General features: G+C 38.4%; 3 protein-coding genes across 5 annotated transcripts in view; 2 read left to right on the top strand and 1 right to left on the bottom strand.

Annotated features, from left to right (window-relative positions):
- Positions 1 to 9503, top strand: part of P2RY14 (purinergic receptor P2Y14) — a 30000-nt gene extending 20497 nt beyond the window's left edge. Inside the window, exon 3 of the mRNA XM_082459633.1 lies at positions 1796 to 9503. Within this exon, the coding sequence (XP_082315759.1) occupies positions 1822 to 2835 (1014 nt within the window). The 5' untranslated portion in view covers positions 1796 to 1821 and the 3' untranslated portion in view covers positions 2836 to 9503. The remainder of the gene's footprint in view (positions 1 to 1795) is intronic.
- The window catches only part of MED12L (mediator complex subunit 12L), a 318558-nt gene that overhangs the window by 200238 nt on the left and 95102 nt on the right, over positions 1 to 23218 (bottom strand). For all 3 annotated transcript variants that reach the window (XM_082459512.1, XM_082459513.1, XM_082459514.1), the window contains one exon: positions 22387 to 22563. In XM_082459512.1, the coding sequence (XP_082315638.1) occupies positions 22387 to 22563 (177 nt within the window). The remainder of the gene's footprint in view (positions 1 to 22386; positions 22564 to 23218) is intronic.
- GPR171 (G protein-coupled receptor 171) lies at positions 9841 to 22329 on the top strand. The gene has a single exon (XM_082459678.1). The coding sequence runs from the start codon at positions 17077 to 17079 to the stop codon at positions 18034 to 18036; it is 960 nt and encodes a 319-aa protein (XP_082315804.1). The 5' UTR covers positions 9841 to 17076; the 3' UTR covers positions 18037 to 22329.

Below are 23218 nucleotides of genomic sequence, written 5' to 3'. Positions count from 1 at the left end.
TCCTCAAGGAACCCACTGTTCTCCACAATCTTTCTTTCCCATGATCCCTGACTAGATGTAAATTTCTTAAGAGCAGGGACTCATGTCTTATATCCCCAGATTGCATATTCATTATTTCACAAATATTTTAAATATCGAACGTCCTAAATGTAATGCTAGGAATACAATGGTTAAAAAAAAAAAAAAAAATGACATGGTCTCTCTCCTCTGAAGGAGCTTACAGTAGTAGAGGAAACAAAAAACAAACAGCTAGAGAGACAAGTGCTACGACAGAAGAAAAGCACAGAACTATGAGCACACATACAAGGGACCTCACACCCAATCCACCCCAACCAAGGCTTGGGAGGGCAAAGTTTCCTAAAGAAAGTGGCATCCAAGCTGAGGCCTCGAGGATAAAGAGAAGTTAGTCAACCAAGAAGGTAGCGAAAGAGTCTTCCACACAAATGAAAGTTTGTGCAAAGGTCCAAGGTGAGAGAAATCACGGAACCCATGAGGAAGAAGGGTTCAGAACAGCAGGAACTCATCACTGGAGGTAGAATTGGTAGGGATCAGACCAAGATGGGACTTCTGGTAGCTCAGGGTTAAAGAGTTAGGACTTGATCCTGAGGGCAAGGACCAACCGATGAAGGGTTAAGCAGGATGTTGACATTACAGATAAGATGGGCAGTAGACATTTTCTTAGATGTATCAAATAATCTTTCAAAAGAGTTCTAATCTTCCTTGTGCCACAAATCATTATGTCCAACATCAGTGAAGACTATTCAGGATTCTCTAACAAAAGAAGGTGCTGGGTAATACCTAGGACAGTGTCGTCCAATAAAAATACGATGCAAGCCGCATATGTAATTTAAAATTTTTCCAGTAGCCATATTCTTAAAAAAAGTAAAATTAAGTGAAATTAAGATTAATAATATATTTTATTTAGTGGGATATTCCTAAAATATTTCAACATATAATCAATATTAAAAATATTGAGATATTTTACAGTATTTTCTGCGTACTAAGTCTGCAAAATTCATTGTGCATTTTCCATCACATCTCAATCTGGACTGGCCCCAATTTCAAGACCTCTACAGCCACATATGGCTAGTGGCTACCATTTGGACAGTACAGATCTAGAATGTACTTTGGGGAGCATTTCTCAGAATGTTTAACGTCTTTCTATCATTTTTGTTTGTTTTCTAATTTATAAAAATAATGCAAATCAGTTTTTAAATGGGAAAAAAACACACAGAATATCTCAATTTTGAAAGGTACCCATAATCCTATACCAAAAATACCAGTTACAGTTGGACGTGTATGCTTGTAAGACATAGTCCTATGTCTAAAATATACGTAGGGTAGGCTTTCTAAAAAGTAGGGTCTGTGTCAATAGCTCTTAAACCTAATATATTAAAGAGTTGCGAATAAAATGAAACAGATTCTCTGTTTTTATAGCTTTATTACCTTCGAGACTATATTTAAATGAGTATTCCTGGAACTTTAGAGTTGTACAGGAACCTTTATCATTTTAGGGAAACGCTGGTCTCCATGATTACCTCAGTTCTCAGACTGTCGTGCTTCTCTCATTTTTCTTTCCTGTCATCTGTCTACTCCATTCTTCCCTTTTCAAAAGGAAGGAAGGGAAGGTGAAAGGGAGGAAGAGACAGGTACCTAAGGAATATATACAGCAAAAACTTAGTTTCAAGAACTTGCTGGGCATGGCAAGTTCTTGCCCTTTCCTTTATTTATTTCTCGGCAAATGACTCGAAGGTCGTGACTGCCCTTTGAGTGACTATTTCACATCACCTTCCAGGCCTCGCCTTCAGAAGTTACCAAACGATGAATGCCACCACTGCCCCACCTGCAGAGGGGTCCTGCCCCCGGAACACCCTCATAATCCAGCAGATCATCCCCGTGCTGTACTTCGTGGTCTTCGTGGCCGGGATCGTGCTCAACGGCGTGTCCGGGTGGATATTCTTCTACGTGCCCAGCTCGAAGAGTTTCATCGTCTATCTCAAAAACATTGTCGTCAGTGACTTCCTGATGAGCCTGACTTTTCCTTTCAAGATCCTGGGAGACTCGGGCCTCGGCCCCTGGCAGCTGAACGTGTTTGTGTGCAGGGTCTCGGCCGTGCTCTTCTATGTCAACATGTATGTCAGCATAATGTTCTTTGGGCTCGTCGGCTTTGACAGATATTATAAAATCGTGAAGCCTCTTTTGACTTCGTTCATCCAGTCCGTGAACTACAGCAAAGTCCTGTCGGTGCTGGTGTGGAGCCTCACGCTGCTGCTTGCCATTCCCAACATGATCCTGACCAACCGGAGCGCCAGGAAGGCCACACGCGTTAAATGCATGGACCTTAAGAATGAACTGGGCCTCAAGTGGCACAAAGCCTCCAACTACATCTTTGTAGCCATCTTCTGGATTGTGTTTCTTTCCTTAGTCATTTTCTACACTGCTATCACGAGGAAAATCTTTAAGTCCCACCTGAAGTCCAGAAAGAATTCCATCTCGGTCAAGAGGAAATCTAGCCGCAATATATTCAGCATCATGTTCGTGTTTTTTGTCTGTTTTGTACCTTACCATGTTGCCAGAATCCCCTACACTCGGAGCCAAACAGAAACCCATTACAGCTGCCAGTCAAAAGAAATCCTGTTCTATGTGAAAGAATTCTCTCTGCTATTGTCAGCTGTAAACGTATGCCTGGACCCCATTATTTATTTCTTTCTATGCCAGCCATTTAGAGAAATCTTATGTAAGAAATTGCATATCCCATTAAGAGCTCAGCGTGACTCAGAAACTTCCAAACCCAAAAGGGGAAATATAACACAAGAAAGCACAGATACTTTGTGAATTCCCACCTCCTTTCAAATAAAGTCTGTGCATGCATATTGTAATCTTCAATTACATAATAAAGAAAACTGAATAAGAAGCATGTCCACGATAATAAGTATCATCTCTAGGCATTACTATTCAATTTAGTACAATAATAAAACTAAAATGTAAGTTTCCATGCTTGTTTTTGTACCATCAAAGAAAAAATAATACATTATTTAATCTTATCCCATCAAAATAGAAGGTTTAAATTTATAATCAATAGTCTGGTCAGTTAATATAGCACTTTAAATAGCAATAAGGAAAACAGGAAGCAATCAAGACAATTCACAGGGGCATCTTCCTTCTTCTAAACACAAGAATTAAGTTGGCATATTATGCAATTTTTTTCAACAGGGTCATTAAAGACCAACTTAAAAGCAGGCACAGTCTGATAAAGGATTAGAGGCCTGTTTGTAGTGAAAAAGTCAAGTCTTCTCTGATTTGAAGAAGCAGGATAAGCAGACACCCAAAAAATTACTTAAGAAATCCCCCACTGATTTATTTCATGGCATTTCAAAGGAAAGCAGATATAAACTCTGTACATCGCAGCAAAAAATGTAATTTTTCTCTGATAGCATTTTGAGGATGATATAAGATACATCTTAAATATGTTTTATATGAAGATTAGCTCAGCCACTTAATGAGCCTAGTGTTCTGGTGTTAGAATATGTTTAAGTAAACTCTACAGAGGGAATCTAGATAGTGGCATAAGTTGCCAGAAACTTCCCCTGTTCAATGGTATGGGAAAAAAATCTAGGATGTCTGGGAAAAGACAAATGCACACAAATACCCCCAGCTGGCAACACACTTTATTCCCTAGGAGCAGAGAAAAGCAGTTTTCTTAGAAAGCAACTGGACTTGATAAAAAGAAAATCTAAAATTTACAATAATGAGTGAGAAATTACACATAAAATGAAAATTTACACATCATATTTTCTGAAAAACAAATTTCATATGTGCAGATACGGGATATGGTTGCTGGCTTGTGAGTTATCAAAGCTCAGTTCTTTCTCTGCTATTAACTGGCTGGAAGACATTTAGCCCATCTTTCAAATACTCTTGTCAAACATTTTTGTAAGTCATGTTTTCATATATATATATATGTATGTATGTATTTCAAGCCTTACCATATATGTGCTAATAAAAAATATTTTTAATAGTGTCAAGTTTTTTCTTAAGTCAAGATACCAAAAAACACTACCAGATTTACTCATAGTCAAGACATGGGTGGTTTCTTTAGTACACTCAATTACAAATGCTAATAGAATACAAAGAAAGAAGGCATGGGAATACCCAGGAAGGAGTGGCATAGAGTATTTTTGAAATTCTATTTGCCACTGACTTTTCAAAATAAGTATTTCATATGTTCTTAGGACCTCGTCAGATTTTAGGCAAAACTGAGAAAACACATTTTAAACTGAGGAAGAGCTGAGAAGAATTTCGCACTCTGTATCTACCTTCCACCCTCATGAAAGCTCTCTGCTCCCAACTCTGGGTCAAATATCCTCTCCCAAAAACAACAAAATCACAAACCTATGATAAACGTGCCTGGCAAAACTAAGCTTGCTATAGAATTTGTTTGCCTAAATATATTTGCAAAAGAAAGTGGCTGTGTTTATTCACAGTTTCCATTGGTCAGGACAAATTAGTAAATACTGGTGTTTTATATGTCCCCTACTGGGCCACAGGAGAAATTGAAATTATAAAAGAAGATGAGAAGCACCAAGTTTTGCCTTTGTAACCACTGTGCCAAAGCAAATCAGAAATATGAAAGGCAATATTTTTCAGGAAACAATATGCAATGCAAATAAGGATATCGTGAAGCAAGAGTTGAATAACAGCTACTGCATATCAGAACTTTTAAGGTAAAAGACTTGTACTTGGAAAACTGTAAGACACTGAAGACAACACACACAAATGGAAAGATGTATGCTGCTCACAAATTGGAAGAATTAATATTGTTAAAATGACCATACTACCCAAGGTAATCTACCAAGGGTTCAATGCAATCCCTATCAAAATACCAATGGAATTTTTCACAGAACTAGAACAAATAATTCTAAAGTTTGTATGAAAACACAAAAGACTCCAAAAAGCCAAAATAATCTTGAGAAAGAAGAGCAAAGCTGGAGGTATCACACTCCCTGATTTCAAACTATACTGCAAAGTACAGTAATTTGATTACTACAGTAATCAAAACAGGATGGTACTGGCACAAAAACAGACACATAGATCAGTGCAATAGAATAGTGTCCATAAATGAATCCATGCTTACACAATCAACTAATCTACCAAAGGAGGTAAGAATATACAATGGAGAAAAGACAGCCTCTTTAATCAATGGTGTTGAGAAAACTGGGCAGCTATATGCAAAAGAATGAAACTGGACTACTTTCTCACACCATATATAAAAATAAACTCAAATGGATAAAATGCTTAAATGTAAGACCAGAAAGCATAAAACTCCTAGAAGAAAACACAGGCAGTACAGTCTTTGACACTGGTTGTAGCAATATTTTTTTGGATGTGTCTCCTTAGGCAAGGGAAGCAAAAGCAAAAATAAACAAATGGAACTACGGCAAACTAAGCAGCTTTTGCAGAGCAAAGGAAACCAAAAACAAAGCAAAAAGGCCACCTACTGAACGGGAGAAGAGATTTGCAAATGATACATCTGATAAGGTGTTACTATCCAAAATGTACAAAGAACTCACAGAACTCAACATCAAAAAAAGCAAACAACCTACTGAAAAATGGGTAGAAGACCTGAACAGACATTTTTCCAAAGACATACAGATGGTCAACAGGCACATGAATAGATGCGCAATATCACTAAACATCAGGAAAATGCAAATCAAAACCATAATAAGATACCACCTCACACTGGTCAGAACAGTTATCACCAAAAAGAAAAGAAATAAAAGGGCTAGAGAGGATGTGGAGAAAAGAGAACCTTTATGCACTATCGGTGGTAATGTAAATTGGTAAGGCCACTATGGAAAACAGTATGGAGGTTCCTCAAAAAATTAAAAATAGAACTATCAGCAATTCTACCTGTGGGAATTTTTCCCTTAAAAAAACAAAAACAAACAAAAAAAGCACTTATTCGAAAAGATATATGCATCCCTATGTTTACTGTAGCATTATTTACAATAGTCACGACATGGAAGCAACCTAAGTGTCCATCAGTAGATGAATGGATAAGGAAGATGTGAGAGATATACATACACACACACACACACACACACACATATACACATACACACATATATACATATACACAGACAGACAGACAGACATATATGCCGAGAACAAACTGGTGGTTGCCAGAGGGGAGGAAGACAGGGGGGTCAGTGAAACAGGTGAGGGAAAGTAAGAGGTAAAACTTCCTTTCATAAAGTAAATAAATCGTGGGGATGTGATGTACAACATAGAGAATATAATCAATAATATTGCAATAACTTGGTACGGTGACAGACGCTAACCAGACTTATCAAGAGGATCATCTTGTACTGTATAAAAGTATTGGATCACTATGTTATACACCTGAAACTAATAATGTTGTAAGTCAATTACCATTCAATTTAAAAAAAAGAAGAAAAAAGTCAGATCAATACAAACAAATCTTTGGATTTAACTTTTGAAAATCACTTAAGACTTTAGTGAGAGGAATGTCTGGAAGGTATTAGAGTTAGAAGTCAGATCATAAGGAGTTTATTCAAATATTGAAAAGTTAGGTAAATTTTAAAAAAAGGAACTTTAAGGTCCAGGGCTACAACAAAAAATAAAATAGTAGGGCAATTGCGAGAGTGGATTAATCCAGAAACATCTCTGAGATCATCAGTACTATTTTTATATTATTATTTTGTGTAATAATGAGTTCTTTTCTGTAGCTAGTTTATAAATAAGGTTTGTAATATGTATTTGCTACAGCTAAAGTAATACAACATTTAATCACTTCATACAAGCAGTGCTATAAAATAATTAAACATTCTGAAAAGTGGCATATGGGAAAGTAAAGCTACATTTTGTTAAAGTGGTTCTTTTGGGGGGATGCCCTGTCATAAAGGGGTAATCCACATGCCACTGGAATCTTGCAGAGAATAGGTGACCAAAAGGAGTAGCAGCTTTTACTGTTGAAGACCACACAGTATCAGGTCTCTCCTACCCCAACACACAAACCCTCACAGCGCTGTTTACCCAAAAGGAAATCCTGTGTCATTTTGGGCAGATGACCTCTTATGTTTATAATTTGTATGATATTATCTTTTGATGTCACGTTTTGTACTAATAAAGTCTTTTTTTTTTTTTTTCCTTTTTCTCCATTGTCAAAGCACATAGGTAGTAGCAATAGGGTTAAGGACAGAATAGAGAAATAATCGCACATACTTTACTAACATCATCAAATAGAAACAAAGCTTAGTTTAAGGGTGCTTTTTAGAGTCTCTAGATTAATCGTTTAGGTGATGCCAATGTATCAAGATTTTCTCATTTGTAAGTGACAAAAGAAAAAAAAAAGAAAAGAAACCTAAAATTGGGCTTGTACAATAAAAGATTTATTGGCTAATAGACCTGAATGTCCAAAGTTGTGGGTATGGCTTCCGTTAAATGGCTGATGCAGGGCTGCAGCTGATGTAACCAGGGCTGGGTTTGTACTATTTCTCCAACCACCTTCCATGGTGTTAGTTTTAACTCATAAAAGGAAGCTGTCAGCTCTCCTTTTGTGGTAGCAAAATGGAAAGGGAGAAAATAAAAAGCAATCTATGCTATACCAAATAATGAGGTAGCACTAAAAACACACTACGCTAATAAACCAAACTTGCCTTTCTACCTGCCAAACCAGATTCCTCTCCTCAGACTGCCCTTCCCAGGACTGAGACCACAGTCTGCTCCCTGCCAGCCCGATTCCTCAGTGATTTCACCTCTGCAGTTGTTCCCAACTACCCATCTCTTCCCGGCCAATTTCAGATCCTCCTTGTCTCTCACCTAAAAAGACTGCGAGCATCTCCAAACTGACTTCTTGTCTTCCGCTTCCTCCTCCAACCCAACACACCCCGAAGCCCGCAGATTCACCTGGTACTGCTGAACTGACCACTCCTCCCTTAGCATAACCTTCCTGAGCTCTCCACCGCATACTAACTAAAGCATCCAAGATGGACCAGATGGCACCAAGATTTAGCCTCAGCCTCTTGCTCACACAGGTCCTGCACACATACTCCACACGCCCAGATTGCGTGAGGGTCCCCAAACGCCCTCCCCACAGCCCAACCATGTGCATCTTCCCCCAAACCTGCCGCCACTTCCTCACTTCTCAGAAGCAGCTCTTTGCCCACCTCGGTCAGAGGACTGAACTTCCCGGATCCCCACAGGCTCTAACAGCCCAGAGTCTATCTGCATCATCGCAGGTCCTGCGTCCCCCTTATCACCCTTTCTATGCTGTGACCTTCTAAAAGCAACAAACACCTTCTCTAGGATGGGAGTTAAGGAGGCAGCCTGCAGTCAAGAAATAATTATTGTTAGAATTTTTCTTAACCACTTGATCAAAAAACAAAGACTCACATGGCAAGGGCAAGGGAGAATTGCTCCAAAAGCCTTCTCCTGGAAAGTAACAACAGAGTTCATAAAATGTGTCCTGCACTTTGAAAACATGTTACTCAAATTTCATAAGAAATAGACCATAGCACTCAAGTGGGAAAATAAAAAAAATGAACTTCAGTGACTAAAAAGAAACAAGATATCCTTTAAGAGTTCTTTTTAAGGGACTTCCCCACTATTAATTATTTTATAACCATGGATCAAATAGCACAGTCACACCTCACAACTGAAAGGTGAGATGGATGGTATGTTGACTTGATAACACTGTACAGTCAATAAAAAGGCGGAAAACCAAAAGGACCGGCCAACGGAATGACAGGATAGACTCGGCCAGCCCTACAACCGAATTCACATTCCGAGAATGTACAAAACACATCCGCCTTCAACATATTTCCAAATTTTTACACGATATTTCATTAAAAAGGGAAAACTGAAGCAGAATTCAAAGAATGCAGAAACCTCAACCTCTTGGAAGCTCTGCATCTACAACTCACTTTAAAACTACTCTTGTCTAATCATGTCCGTCACTGTCAGATTTGAAGCTACCAATCTCAGAGTCAGGAAAGAATGTCTTTGGACTAACTCAGGTGGGAAAGGGGATTACGTGCCTTGAAAAACTTTCAAAACATGAACCTAAAGCACAATGGCTCCAGAGAGAAGGCTGACTCGGAGCCGCAGAAGCTGCTGGAGAAATGTTCTGATCAGCATTCATTAACCAAAGAACAGCCCCCTGTCCAAAGATCATTAAAAAAACACTTCAGGGGCTTCCCTGGTGGCGCAGTGGTTGAGAACCTGCCTGCCAATGCAGGGCACACGGGTTCGAGCCCTGGTCTGGGAAGATCCCACATGCCGCGGAGCAACTAGGCCCGTGAGCCACAACTACTGAGCCTGCGCGTCTGGAGCCTGTGCTCCGCAACAAGAGAGGCCGCGATAGTGAGAGGCCCGCGCACCGCGATGAAGAGTGGCCCCCGCTTGCCACAACTAGAGAAAGCCCTCGCACAGAAACGAAGACCCAACACAGCCATAAATAAATATAAAAATAAATAAATAAATAAAACATTTAAAAAAACAAAAAAAAACAAAAAAAACACTTCAGGATGCAAACTATTTTGAGCTGTGAACATCCCAAGTGGCAAACTCCATAAGAAAAGTGGGCACAGTGGTGACTGTTCCACTGCCCAGTGGCACTCAAGTTCAAGTTCAAACAGCTGTCAACACTAAATATATGTGCGTGGGTGGGGGAGGGGCTGGGGGGGGGTTGGTGATGAACTGACCTGGTGGCCTCCTTTATAACCACAGTTTCCAACCAACACTTTCGTTTGAAGAAGCATAATTAAGTGCTGGGACACTGGGGTCTAACAGTGCAGCTTTGGGCAAGGCCTCAATTTCCCCCATGCCTTAGCTTCCCCATCTGTAAAGAGAGGAATCACCTACATTTCATGGATTTCTTTAAAGAAAATAAATTCTCAGACCTGTGTTCCTGGCTGTGGCAGCGGCTACCTACCGCAACATTCATTTTCTTCTTCCTCATTAGTTCCGAAGGCTACCATGGTATGTTTTAAAAGCAAATTTTAGGAATGTTACAAATTTGGGACTTCCCTGGCGGTCCAGTGGTTAAGACTCCACACTTCCCCTGCAGGCGGCATGGGTTCGATCCCTGGTCAGGGAATTAAGATCCCGCGGGCCGCTAGGCTCAGCCAAAAAAAAAAAAAAAGAATGTTATGCATTAAAGATGCTACTTCTGGGCTTCCCTGGTGGCGCAGTGGTTGAGAGTCTGCCTGCTAATGCAGGGGACACGGGTTCGGGCCCTGGTCTGGGAAGATCCCACATGCCGCGGAGCAACTGGGCCCGTGAGCCACAACTACTGAGCCTGCACATCTGGAGCCTGTGCTCCGCAACAAGAGAGGCCGCAATAGTCAGAGGCCCCCGCACCGCGATGAAGAGTGGCCCCCACTCACCGCAACTAGAGAAAGCCCTCGCACAGAAACAAAGACCCAACACAGCCAAAAATAAATAATAAATAAATAATTAATTAATTAAAAAAAAAAAAAAGATGATACTTCTATTGAAATACCGTTGTTTGGTGTTTGTGTTCAATAAGATCAAAAGCATGATTTGTGTGGATAAGGGACTGACTACAAAAAGATTCTCTTTCTCAATTCATGGGGCAATTTAGCTTCAATTTTTAAATATACAAAATATCCATTAAAGTAAACAGTATGTCATTTCTTAAATAAGTATTGCCAGGACCAAGGTAAGGGAAACACAACTTCCCCTCACTTCTTCCCACTTGGGTTTCTGAAATACTGGGTTAGTGATGATGTGCAATTTCCTAGAACGCTAAGGAAATACCCACTGAAAAACATCTGTCCTTAACGAAACAGAAAGAAGTGACCTATGGAAATTCAAATGGAACTCCTGTTAAAGACAAAAACAACAACAGGGACGGTAGCCAAGAAAAGCATGTTTCCACTGTGAATAAACTTCCACAAAACGCCAAGGTGCCTCAAGCTCATTCTCAAAAGGAGGAACATGGTTCAGTTTCACTATTAAAAGATTGGTTTCTCACTATTCCAAAAAGGAAATGGAACATCGAGAGCTAGGAGACTTTAGCTCTTTTATATCTGGCAATCCAGACACAAAAAAAACTGTGTCTATAGTAGATGTTTAAGAACAGTTGAATGTATTTCTTAATTCTATCTATACCCCAAAGTGAAGGGGGAAGTACACATATAAATATGCCTATCTAAAAAAGAAAAAAGAAACTTTATGAAAAACCTTTGATTCCAGTGTTCCTTCGTATCATTTTAAAACCAGTCACCACTCAGCTGGCAGCCAACTGCATCTCACCAAATTCTTCCCATCTCACCCTCTCCATCCCCCAGTGAGTGTAAACTCTGGTCATAACTGCTCACTTACCTTGACTGTCTGCAAGCATGTCTTTTCTGAAGTGGATAGAAGTGAGTTCTATCCAATAATGATGCACACAAATCTTAAAAGACAGAGCATTTCCTAGCACTGTTACGATGAAAGTTAACATTGGTTCCTAACCAAAATCAAATACGAAGTTTGAGAAAGATTTGGGTTTTTTCCTCCAATTTTTGAGTGAATATATGTAAAGTTATTCTTTTGCAAAATACAGTAATAGGAATAACTACCTGAATTCGAAAGAACACCGGAGTATCAGAAACAAATGGACACTGTCATCAAAAGCATCTTGACACATTATTGTTTTCAAAAGTTCCCTAGATCCTCCTTAAATTCCCTCCGGCTTGACAGTCTTCATTTAGTCTTTTGAGAGATTTTTCCTTAGCAAAGTGAATACCAAAAGGGAGGCATTTTAGATTCAAGAGAGGTTTCTTCTGACTTTTTTCTTTATTATTTGGAAAACTGAGAATTATTAAGAGAAAAAGAGATGAAACCAAAGTACCCTCCAAGACAATGAAGCAATAGAAAAACCCAGACCCTAAGTGACCAGGCAATGGCTTTGCACTTACAAATCGCCTTTGGACCGGCACACTCACTCCCCCACAGGAAGAATGAACATTTACCCAAACAATTTAAATGTACACTGGAGCGTCCCTTTTCATACAATCTATTAATTACTAAATACCTGTCTCAATTCATTATGCCATTGGGGCCAAATTGACAACTGCGAACCCCAGGTTTACTCACATAACTGAGAAAAACAGAGCCAATATCATTTTGAATAAAAAGATTACAAACTATAAAACAGTATGCACAACATAATAACATTTTTAAGTGGGCATACACATAGAAAAATTTTAAAACGTATGTACCAAAAACATTAACAGTGATTCTCTCTCTACATAATGATTTTCCTCTTCTCTTTCCAGATTTAACAACATACACTTGACCACATCTTTTTTGTTTGTTAATAGATGTCTCAGTAGGATCCAAACTGCAACAAGTTTTTAAATTATAACTTTGAAAGACTGATGAGTATCAGTATGTATACTAAAGAAATTCTGCTTAAACACCTAATATCTTTAACTCATAACACCATTCAAGGCACAAAAAATTGATTCTTTAAAATCATTATGACAAAATACACATCTTGGGTGTTTTCAAAACAAACAAACAAACAAAAAAACACACCTAGGTATTACAACAGACGAATAAAAATCTTCCCTCTAAAAGAAGAGACGAATCTGGATTGTTTAAGAAAGCTTACACAAAATTGAAAAGGACCTGAAGAGGCTTTCATACAGTTAAGCTATGTGCAAACCACAGTTTCATCTACGTCAATATGCAGCATTTTAAAACCACATAAAAAGGAAAGGAAATTTTTAGTGCAGCCGGCAGTCCTGCAATAAGGCTGCTACTGCTGTAGCTAGCCAAACAGCTCACGCTTCTCTGAAGACTGGGAGCAAGGCGCGCTGAGGCTCAGACGATATACCCCCAGGTATGTCTTTTCAAATACTTAATATATCCAAATGTCTTTCCATGGAAGGGAAATCTATGATTTTCAGTGCTTAAACCATGTAAGTTGAAAATGCCAGCATGCAATAAGGTTGCTGTGCAAGAAGGCACCAATTGTTAAACTCCAAATAGATTCTCACTGTGAACTACGCTGTAATTTTCTTCTACCTGATGACCTCATCCATCCCTTTCAGAAAGACAGCTTAATTCAGACAAGACTGAATACTGCTTACTTATAGGTAAGCTTAACTATTCAGTAACTCGATATTATAACTGGATGGATAAAGGCCATTGTTGTAGGTCTTCACAACAGGGCACAACAGGTCTCTACAAAACATTACGATAAGTAATTTCAAGAAAATTCCATTGTGACTTCCGTAAAAAAATATCTAATGAGTATCTAATGAGTTTCTAAGCAATGGGCACTCTCAAACAAAGGAGACACTTGAAATCTTTTCTTGATTTTGCTGGAATACATCTGGGTACCTCAGATTTCCACAGCTAATAAATAACTGGTTGAAAAAATACTCATCAAGCACTTAGTTTTCAAATTCATGATAGAAAACACAGAATGTTATTATAGTACAATTTAACCTCTACTTGATAAGACCAAAATTTTAAAATAGATTTGTGTTTCATTGAAATCTAGACTGAGGTTCAAAAAAAGCAACAGCGAGGCACTGCATGACTCTCAAGCATTATCGAATGAACAGTTACACTGTAATTATTTTTAAATAAATTACCCATGAGTGGTATATATGGTCAGTGCCAGTTACATAGTATATTAATTGATCAAAACAAATTATTCTCTAATCCTTCTCTTTACCACATATTCATCTAATAAATGAGACTTTATAATTGTATGAGCAAAAGGGGCCCTCAGAGAAACACCTAATATGTTACTCTTATAATGTAGCATTTGCAATACAAGAGCATAGGCCAAAATCCTAGCACTTTGTAAAGGAACAATGAGCAAAGGTGGGAGATGAGGGTCCATCTACACCAACACTAGCTTCTGACCCAGAGAACAAAAAGGACATTTAGAATGCCCAGGTACTAAATAAATGGTTACTATTAAAAGTCAAGTCATAAGGAGTTCAGTAAAGCCTAGAGTAGACTTCAGACCTGAAGAGCTTTCTTCAGGCATTTAGGATAGGCAGGATTGGAGCTGGGAAGCATAAAGGCAGAGAGTCTAGGGAATGGTCAACAAGGTCGGATCCTAGCCGGCTCTGACGAGCCGGGAAACCTTGACCAACACCCAAGTGCCAGACCTCAGTCTCCTCAAATCTGGGGATTGGACCAGATGCTATTAATAAACGTTCCCTCCATCCTTAGACTCCTACGATCCCCAAATTCTATCACAACGAAAAGTACAAAGGAAGGAAGGAAGAGCTCCCAGAACAGTAGATATCCCACCAACCTAAAGTAGAGAGTTGGGAGGATGATATGCAGGAACTAGGTCACAGGAATTTTGAAAGTAAAGGAGGTTTAGGCTTAAAAGATAGAAGCTAGGTTTGGTTTTTAAATATATGAACTGTAAAATGAAACATCAAAACACATGGAGCCTAAACATCTTTTAGTAGTATTTAGGAAAAAGAATGAATACTTTATTTCTGCTCTTCTACATGAAAATAGCTTAGACTATAGTTCCTCCCAATAGTAAGCACTTAGTAAAGGTTTGCTACTATAATAATAATAATAAGAAAGACAAATATCATATGATATTGCTTCTATGTGGAATCTAAAAAAAAAAAAAAAAAAAAAGGTACAAATGAAACCTATTTACAAAACAGAAATAGAGTCACAGATGTAGAAAACAAACTTACGGTTACCAAGGGTGAAGGGGAGAGATAAATTTGGAGATTGGGATTGACATATACACACTACTATATATAAAATAGATAACTAATAAGAACCTACTGTATAGCACAGGGCACTCTACTCAGTACTCTGTAATGACCTATATGGGAATAGAATTTTAAAATTATTACTCCAAATAATAATAATAATCACCATCATTATTACTGTTATTATTATTGAGACAAAGTTTCGAAGTGATTTTGAACATGGCTTCTGAGATCAGACTGTCTGGGTGGGAATCCTGGCTCTATAATTTACCAGCTATATAACCTTGAGTGTTAGCCTCGTGGTGCCTCAGTTTTCTAATCTGTAAGACAGGGATAATAACATCTACGTGATAGAAATAATGAAAGGTTAAATAAGTACATGTAAAGTACTTGGCATGGTGCCAGACACAAAGTAAGTGCTTGATTACTTTCACTGAGTTTAGTACAGAATGACATTACTCATGGACCCTCAAGTCCTATCTCAGGTAGGGAAAGGCGAAGGACATATACCCTTTAAATGTCACTTTAACTTAGAAAGTTTTATGTACATCTGCCTTATCCATCCACTTGCATACTGTTTCACCCCAAGAGGTACACAATGGATCATTAAATAATTAGGATAATTAACATTCAGAAAGGCTTCTGAAGTTCTTGTTTGTTCTTTAAAAGGACGTTTCAGAGAATGGGCTTGTTTGGCCTTCATAGCCACTATACTTACTATTTGCTATTTTTACAAGCCACATATCAATTTTTTCTTGCTAAAACACAAAAGCAATCTTCTGATTATTAAAACAAAGGAAGAAGGGTGTTTAAGATGCATGAGGATGGTGTTTATCAGGAAGTAGCACCAGGAAGAATACCTGTGGCCCAAAGAGCATGTGTTTGACTAGACCAGGTCAAAGGGAATAAATGATACCCAGTTTGTTTAACTTGCACTATAAATCACCCAATGTTCCAGATTTGAAGGGAACGTGACAAGATTTTGTCACCATCAGTGATGATCACAATGGTTCTAAGGGGAAGTCTTAAACTTCTGGCCCTGAGCTCTGCAAAACCCACAATGAAAGAAGAAGAAAAAAAAAACCAAAAAAAACCCTCAAGTGTTAAAGTTAGATGTTTTCAAACATCTATATATATAACTGAGCTTCTCTTTGAGAACTATGTAACCAACGATCATACATCCTTGCCCTAGAAGCCTTTAAAATACGTTCTTAGTCAAACTTCTCACCAACACTGACATGGAAACATCTATACACGCACTGTTCAAGAGAAATATAAAGCAAACCACACAGGTACTTTAAAATTATCTCACAGCTACACTTAAAAAAGCAAAAAGAAACAGGCTAAATTAATTTTAATAATATTTTAACCTAATATATCAAAAATATCATTTCAAGATGTGCTCAATATAAAAATTAATGACATATTTTACTAACTGTTGTACTATTTGCATAAAATAGTACAATTTTACGACTTGCACTATTCTTTATAATATTTTACACTAAATCTTTAAAACCCAGTGTGTACTTTGCACGTACAGCACACATCAATTTGGACTGGTCACATTTCAAGGGCTTAATGGTCACAGGTGGCTGCAGCCTACCAAACTGGATAGCACAGGTCTGTACCATCACGAATCTAGCGCAACAAGGCAAGACCAGATTCTAATCCTACAACTTTTTCTGCCAAAGAAAAGAAAAACAAAATGAAATTCTCATTGTGAAAATGTTCTAGTGGGTTACACAATAAAAGGCCTACTTTTTAGATTTTAGCACAATTTTCTGTCCTTCCTCACCTCCCCTCTCAGCCTAGGTTCCTCTAGCATGAAGAGCTCTGTCAGTCTGTGAGACCAGAAAGCCAGGAAGCCTCAATGCGAGCTCTTCAGGTTCAGCCACAACCAAACCTTTTTTGTTTCCTCTATTTCTCAGAATTTCAGTTCACTTATCTCCTCTGCAAACTAACTTCCAACGCAATTGGTAACAAAAGAGCTATCAGAATGCAAAAGTGTGAAGTCAAAAATATCCTTTCTAGAAGCAACCTACGTGGGATTTCCCAAAATCATAAAATCAGACCATGGAAAACCCAGGCTTCCTCATAATCTAAGATGTTCCCAGCAGTCCACACAATCTAGTAAGTTCACCAATAAAATTCTAAGAAGCAGAGAGACTGTGACCGTGGTTTTGTGAATGCAATTGTGTTTGAAGAAAATAATATCCAATTTGAATTATTAACCTCTCTTCTCTCCCTTTTGTTTTCTGTTTTAACAGATTCTTTGGATTTTTGTTTTTTTTTTTTTTTTTTTTTTTGGACGGTGTCATCTTGAGGGAAAGTAAGGATGACCAACAGTTCTACCTTCTGCCCAGTTTACAGAGACCTGGAGCCATTCACATATTTTTTTTATTTAGTTTTCCTTGTTGGAATTATTGGAAGTTGTTTTGCAACCTGGGCTTTCATACAGAAAAACACAAATCACAGGTGTGTAAGCATATACTTAATTAATTTGCTTACAGCCGATTTCCTGCTTACTCTGGCATTACCAGTGAAAATCATTGTCGACTTGGGCGTGGCACCCTGGAAGCTGAGGATATTCCACTGCCAAGTAACAGCCTGCCTCATCTACATTAATATGTACTTATCAATTATCTTCCTAGCATTTGTTAGCATTGATCGCTGTCTTCAGTTGACATACAGCTGCAAGATTTATCGAATACAAGAACCTGGATTTGCCAAAATGATATCGGCTGTTGTATGGTTAATGGTCCTTCTTATAATGGTGCCAAACATGATCATTCCCATCAAAGACATCAAGGAAAAGCCCAACGTGGGTTGTGTGGAATTCAAAAAGGAGTTTGGAAGAAACTGGCATTTGCTGACAAATTTCATATGCATAGCAATATTCTTAAATTTCTCAGCCATCATCTTAATATCTAACTGCCTTGTAATTCGACAACTCTACAGAAACAAAGATAATGAAAATTATCCAAATGTGAAAAGAGCTCTCATCACTATACTTTTGGTGACTACAGGCTACATCGTATGTTTTGTTCCTTATCACACTGTCCGAATCCCATACACCCTCAGCCAGACAGAGGTCATATCTGACTGCTCCACCAGGATTTCACTTTTCAAAGCCAAAGAGGCCACACTGCTGCTGGCTGTGTCCAACCTGTGTTTTGATCCGATCCTGTACTATCATCTCTCAAAAGCTTTCCGCTTAAAGGTCACGGAGACGTTTGCTTCACGTAAGGAGACCAAGGCTCAGAAAGAAAAATCAAGTTGTGAAAACAATGCATAAAATATGGGATTTTCTCATGCTATCTAAGTTGTGAAAACAATGCATAAAATATGGGATTTTCTCATGCTATCTTTTCCTGCCTTACTGGACAATTGAGTCTACAAAACTGCTGGGAAGGAGGGAAAAAAGAGCCTCCATAAGTAAAAACACAGGCAGCTAGCCAATGTGGCTTGGTTCACTGAGAAACCCTGTTTCTAAATGCAAGCCAAGCAGTACTGTTGCGGTTGCTGATGCTCCTTAACCCAAACGTTTGTACGAAAAACTAAAAAGTCTTGTTGCACCAACATAAACCCTGCAATATCTTTGAAATCTAAATGAGCTCTATGACACAGACTGAAGTATTCATGAGGTATTCATTTAAAGGCCTGGAACTGACTTCCTGATAGAAATATGCAAAATAATCTCCATGTAAGTTTCCAGAAAGCCCTTCAGCAACACAATTTAAAGTCCTTTAGATCGCTTAAAAAAAAAAAAAAAAAAGCCAGCTGATTTTTTACATGAAACCACCTGTGCTGTGCCTGATTTTGTTTTAATCCATCACTTCGAAAATGGTAACCTTTTAGCTCACGACTCCAATTTTTAATAGCTAATTGTTTCCTACCACAATAGCTTAAAATTCTTTTAAGCTTTTTTTTAAGCTTAATTTAAAAAGGCTTGGAAATACATGGATAGTTTTTAATGTACTACATATCCTTATATACTAGCTGTAGGCTATAAATAAAGATTTTCTACTGTTAGTAATGACAAATCCAGTGATTTCTTAGTATTATTTTGTAGCAATATGAAATAGACCCCATAACATTTTCAAGGGGGGTTGTTAAATTATAGTAACTGCTAAAACTACTGTTTTGGAACTCACATCAAAGGTATGGAAAAATAGCACCAGTCACATGGTCTTAAAATAGACAGGCCGACACCACATAGCAAGGCCTTGTCAGAAATGCAGCACGTGCTGGGCTGATGGGTTCCAGCCAGATCCTGAAGATGAGTCTGACCCCATGTAGGGCCGGCAGTTTAAAGAATGGGTGACGCTACTCTCAGGGTCACAAGCCATTGATCAAATTCTCTCAAATGCCAGTAATGCAGAAAGGATTCAATAGACGGTATTAAATAAAATACTTATTTAGGGAAAAGAAGGCTGAAAAGTTTAGACAAGAATGCCTAAGGCTTTGTATCTTTTTTTTTGTTTCAGTTATAAAAGCCCACATTAAAACAATTGGTAATGCATTTGCATTAGCTGCAAGGATTAAGAAATGGTATTCCTCAAACAAAAACAAACACGTAGACACAGAGAACTGGAGTGATGGTTACCAGAGGGGAAGGATTGGGGAGGAGGATGAAATGGGGAAAGGGGATCAACTGTATGGCGACAGAGGGAAACTAAATTTTGGGGGGTGAGCATTCTATAAGGCAGGGGTCCCCACCCCCCAGGCTGAAGACTGTTACTGGTCCGCAGCCGGTCAGGAACCGGGCCGCACAGCAGGAGACGAGGGGCGGGGCGAGCGAAGCTTCATCCGCCGCTCCCCATCGCTCGCCTTTCCGCCTGAACCACGCCCACCCCATCCGTGCAAAAATTGTCTTCCATGAAACCGGTCCCCGGTGCCAGAAAGGTTGGGGACCGCGGCTGCAGTGGATATAGAAGTAGACACATAACGTTGTACACGTGAAACATATAATGTTATCAATCCACATTACCTCAATAAAAATAAATAAATGATCTCAAAGGATGGGGGAAAAAAAAAAAAAAAAAAGAAAGAAAGAAATGGTGTTCCTGGAAGCTAACAAAACAAGTTTGATTCCAGACTCATTTTTTAGCTCTGCACTGATAACTATTTTCTGAAGCTTGAACCCTAAAGACAACTCCTATCCACAATTTTACAATACATTCTCTGAGTTTGAAGAGAACAGTAAAGGAGAAAATGCACAAAAAAGTGCCTCTTACACTTACAACATGGTAGGTACTGGACAAACTCCAGCTGGCTAGTGCTAATGACAGAAGCCCCAGTCAGCATCACGTATCTAACACGGACAGGGTCTAAGTGACTCACCTGTGGTACAGGCTGGGAGAATGCCTAGACACTAGAACCTGTGCTTGTTGGCAATCTAAGAACATGTTTTTACTGATGAACAGATCAAGACATTCATATACGACCATATATGAAACTAGTTTACTTTCCTGAATCTTTTGGTCAAGTCCCCTTTTAGTCTTCTCTCCCTGGCCTTCACTCACTAGAGCCACATTTGAGAGACAAAGGAGGGGAAAAAAAAAAACTTTTTAATCATATTCTTATATTGTCCTCACATGCATGATTGGCTATTCGAGTTTTCCCTTTTATTAAGGAAGAGAACCAGACTCACTACAGCATTCCTAATGTCACTGTTCTATTAATCTATACTTTTATTTCCCCATTTTTGACGGCTTATTCTAAATTTCCCTCACAAAAAAGGAGCTTCTGGACAACTGGTGAGAGAAGGCTATTAAAAAATTGTACCCTACAACATCAATTTTCTAGCAGTTCTTTTATGATTGCACATTACAGTTGAATTATGTCATAACTCATCGTGAGGCTTATAGTCACATCATTCATGCTCTTTCCTCTAAGGAAGGGGACAGTCTTGAGAATGCTAAGTGCTGGGAACCACTGTGTCACCAAAGGTCACGCGAACAACAGAGGAAAGAAGTCCATGCTTGGGCAGCCCCTGCTCTCACACCCACACACAGGCGAGGGAGACGTCCAAAGCGCTGCTCACCCAAGAGAAGAGCACAGAACCCTCAACCAACTTGAACCATTTTCAACTTTTTGCCATATTTCCTTCATTTCCCCTGTCCATTTTTTTTAAATAAACTTTTTATTTTGGTATAATTTAAAATTTACAGAAAAGGTATAAGGATAGTACAGAGAGTTCCCACATACTCTTCATCTAGTTTGCCCTAAAGCTAATGCCTTACAGACCACGATACATTTGTCAAAACTAGGAAATTAACGCCGGTGCATTACTATTAACTCCAGACTTCAGTATGGAGTCTTTTTGACTCTGACTATTTTAAAACAAATCACAGACATCATGATAGTTCAGCCATGAATTCTTCAGGATACTTCTCTAAAATATCAGGCTACTCTTTCGGCTGCCCTAAATAAACTGTGAAGTTATTCCATTATGTGGAAAATGAGTGATGCCTACAGGTAGCAGCTGAAAAATACTGATATATTCAGCCAGTGATGAACAAGGATAAATTGTGGCTACTTTTGATATAGCCCCGGGCATAGAAAAATTAACAAGGGGTTCTCAATTGTAACAAGAAAAAATTATATGGGTGTAGTGATTTTGAAAGTCATTTCGGAGAGTGTTCAAAAATAACCAAAAAATAAACAAATTTAAGAAAACATTTAGCCTAGAGATCAAAACTCCTCAAAGATATCCAGGAAATAACATAATATTTACCTCACAATTACATTTTTTGTTAAAATAATAATAATAATAGTCTTCAATGAAAAAAGAAAAAATGACTCACTGAAATTACACTTAAAATAAAATTCCAGGGAAAAAGATAGTGAACCTTAGAATTAAAAAAAAAAAAAAAAATTTACAAATTTTGGCCCTATTTTCACTACAAATATCAAAAAACTAATCTTGTTTCCCTTCAGAATAAAGCATATCACTTGTTATGACTCAAACACTAAATTTCCTGGCAACTATTTTCCATATGCTATCCAGTTCTTAAAGTCAACAGGTCAAAATCCAAGTCCATCTCATACACAACCTCTTCTATGAAGCCATAACCGACTTCTCAACCAGATGCTCTCCCCCCTTCCAATATTTATTCTTTGAGCGTCGAAGAGACGCAGGAATGTCAAACGGTTCACCTTCCAGGGGACACTTGGGTTTTTACTTAATTACTGCACTTATTTTGGTGCTTGTCATTTTATAGACATTTGTCTCCCTCCTATCTTATTCATCTTTCCTGTGCCCAAAAATTTTAACTCATCTGTATAATACCAAAAGTACCTACCACAATACAGTGCACATAGAAGCTACTCAGTAAATGAGTCTCAAATTGAAGTAGGAAAACACATTCAGACATCATTTGCAGTGACTCAGAAGCTCTTAATAAAAGGACATTAACATAGAAAATTCTGTTAAATCTAGCCAGCCAGTAGTAGTATCACACCACTAACTTGGACTACATGAGCACATAAGCTACATGACGAGAATCAATAACAAAAGAAGTAGTGAAGGCAAAAACTCACCTGCTATTGTACGTAGTACTCAGGCAAGCAGTTGAATAATCAATGGTCAATGACCCTGCAGTGAAATAATCAGGTTGCCAACTGACCAGCTGTAACTTACCAGAGGTATGGGAAAATGGGTTGCATACTGCAGATGTCGTAGGAGGTCATAATTAGATGGAAAAATTAACTCCCTTGGTTTTTCTCTCTTCGACAGCTTCTCACCGTTAACTGACATTCTTCTGCCCAGGGAAGGGTTAGCATTCTCACAGGACTCTCCAGGCATGGGAGAAAAAATCTAAGTCATGTAAAACAAATGTTGGAGATTGTAAATGAAAGGGAGCAAAACCAAAACACAGAACTTCAAGCCCACAAGACACTCACACCATATCCTTTCCTTATTTAACCAACGAGCAAAATAATACACTGTGTTAATTTGCACAAGTTTCATATTCAGATCTTTAGTATCATCCCTCATTCTGAAGATGAGACAATGACAACCACACACGTAAGAAGTGTGCACAGCTACATTTCCTGGAGGACCAGAGATAAAATCAGACTTATAGGTAAGTGTTTTCCTCATAGGGCTACATTTCCTAGAAAAACATATACACAGAAATAATTCACTAATAAAGCTCATGAACAACAGATATAAAGGTTTTAGTCTGTACCCCAACCAACATGTGTTTTCATAAAGAGTTAGTTACACATTGAGATCCCTGAGGAAGAACACGTTGTAATTATACCAAGATAAAGCAGAAGAATGTATAACAAGTCCAGAGCCAGGAAAGCTGTTATTGAGAAGCTGAACACACATTCAGCCAATCAACATGGGCTGTCCTGATGAAACGACATTCGTGTATTCCTGAGATAACGATCTCTAAATGAACAAAGGAGTCACAGTCAACCAGGAGGATGGGAGTATTAGAATGGACAAAAGGAGGCAAGGCAGC

The sequence above is a fragment of the Balaenoptera physalus genome (assembly GCF_965194825.1).
Source record: "Balaenoptera physalus genome assembly, chromosome: 4".
Taxonomy (NCBI): domain Eukaryota; kingdom Metazoa; phylum Chordata; class Mammalia; order Artiodactyla; family Balaenopteridae; genus Balaenoptera; species Balaenoptera physalus.
This window is presented reverse-complemented; position numbering and strand designations above follow the sequence as displayed.

Bases quoted from the DNA above. Each gene is read 5' to 3' on its own strand.
- GPR171 (XM_082459678.1), top strand. From the start codon at position 17,077: ATGACCAACAGTTCTACCTTCTGCCCAGTTTACAGAGACCTGGAGCCA.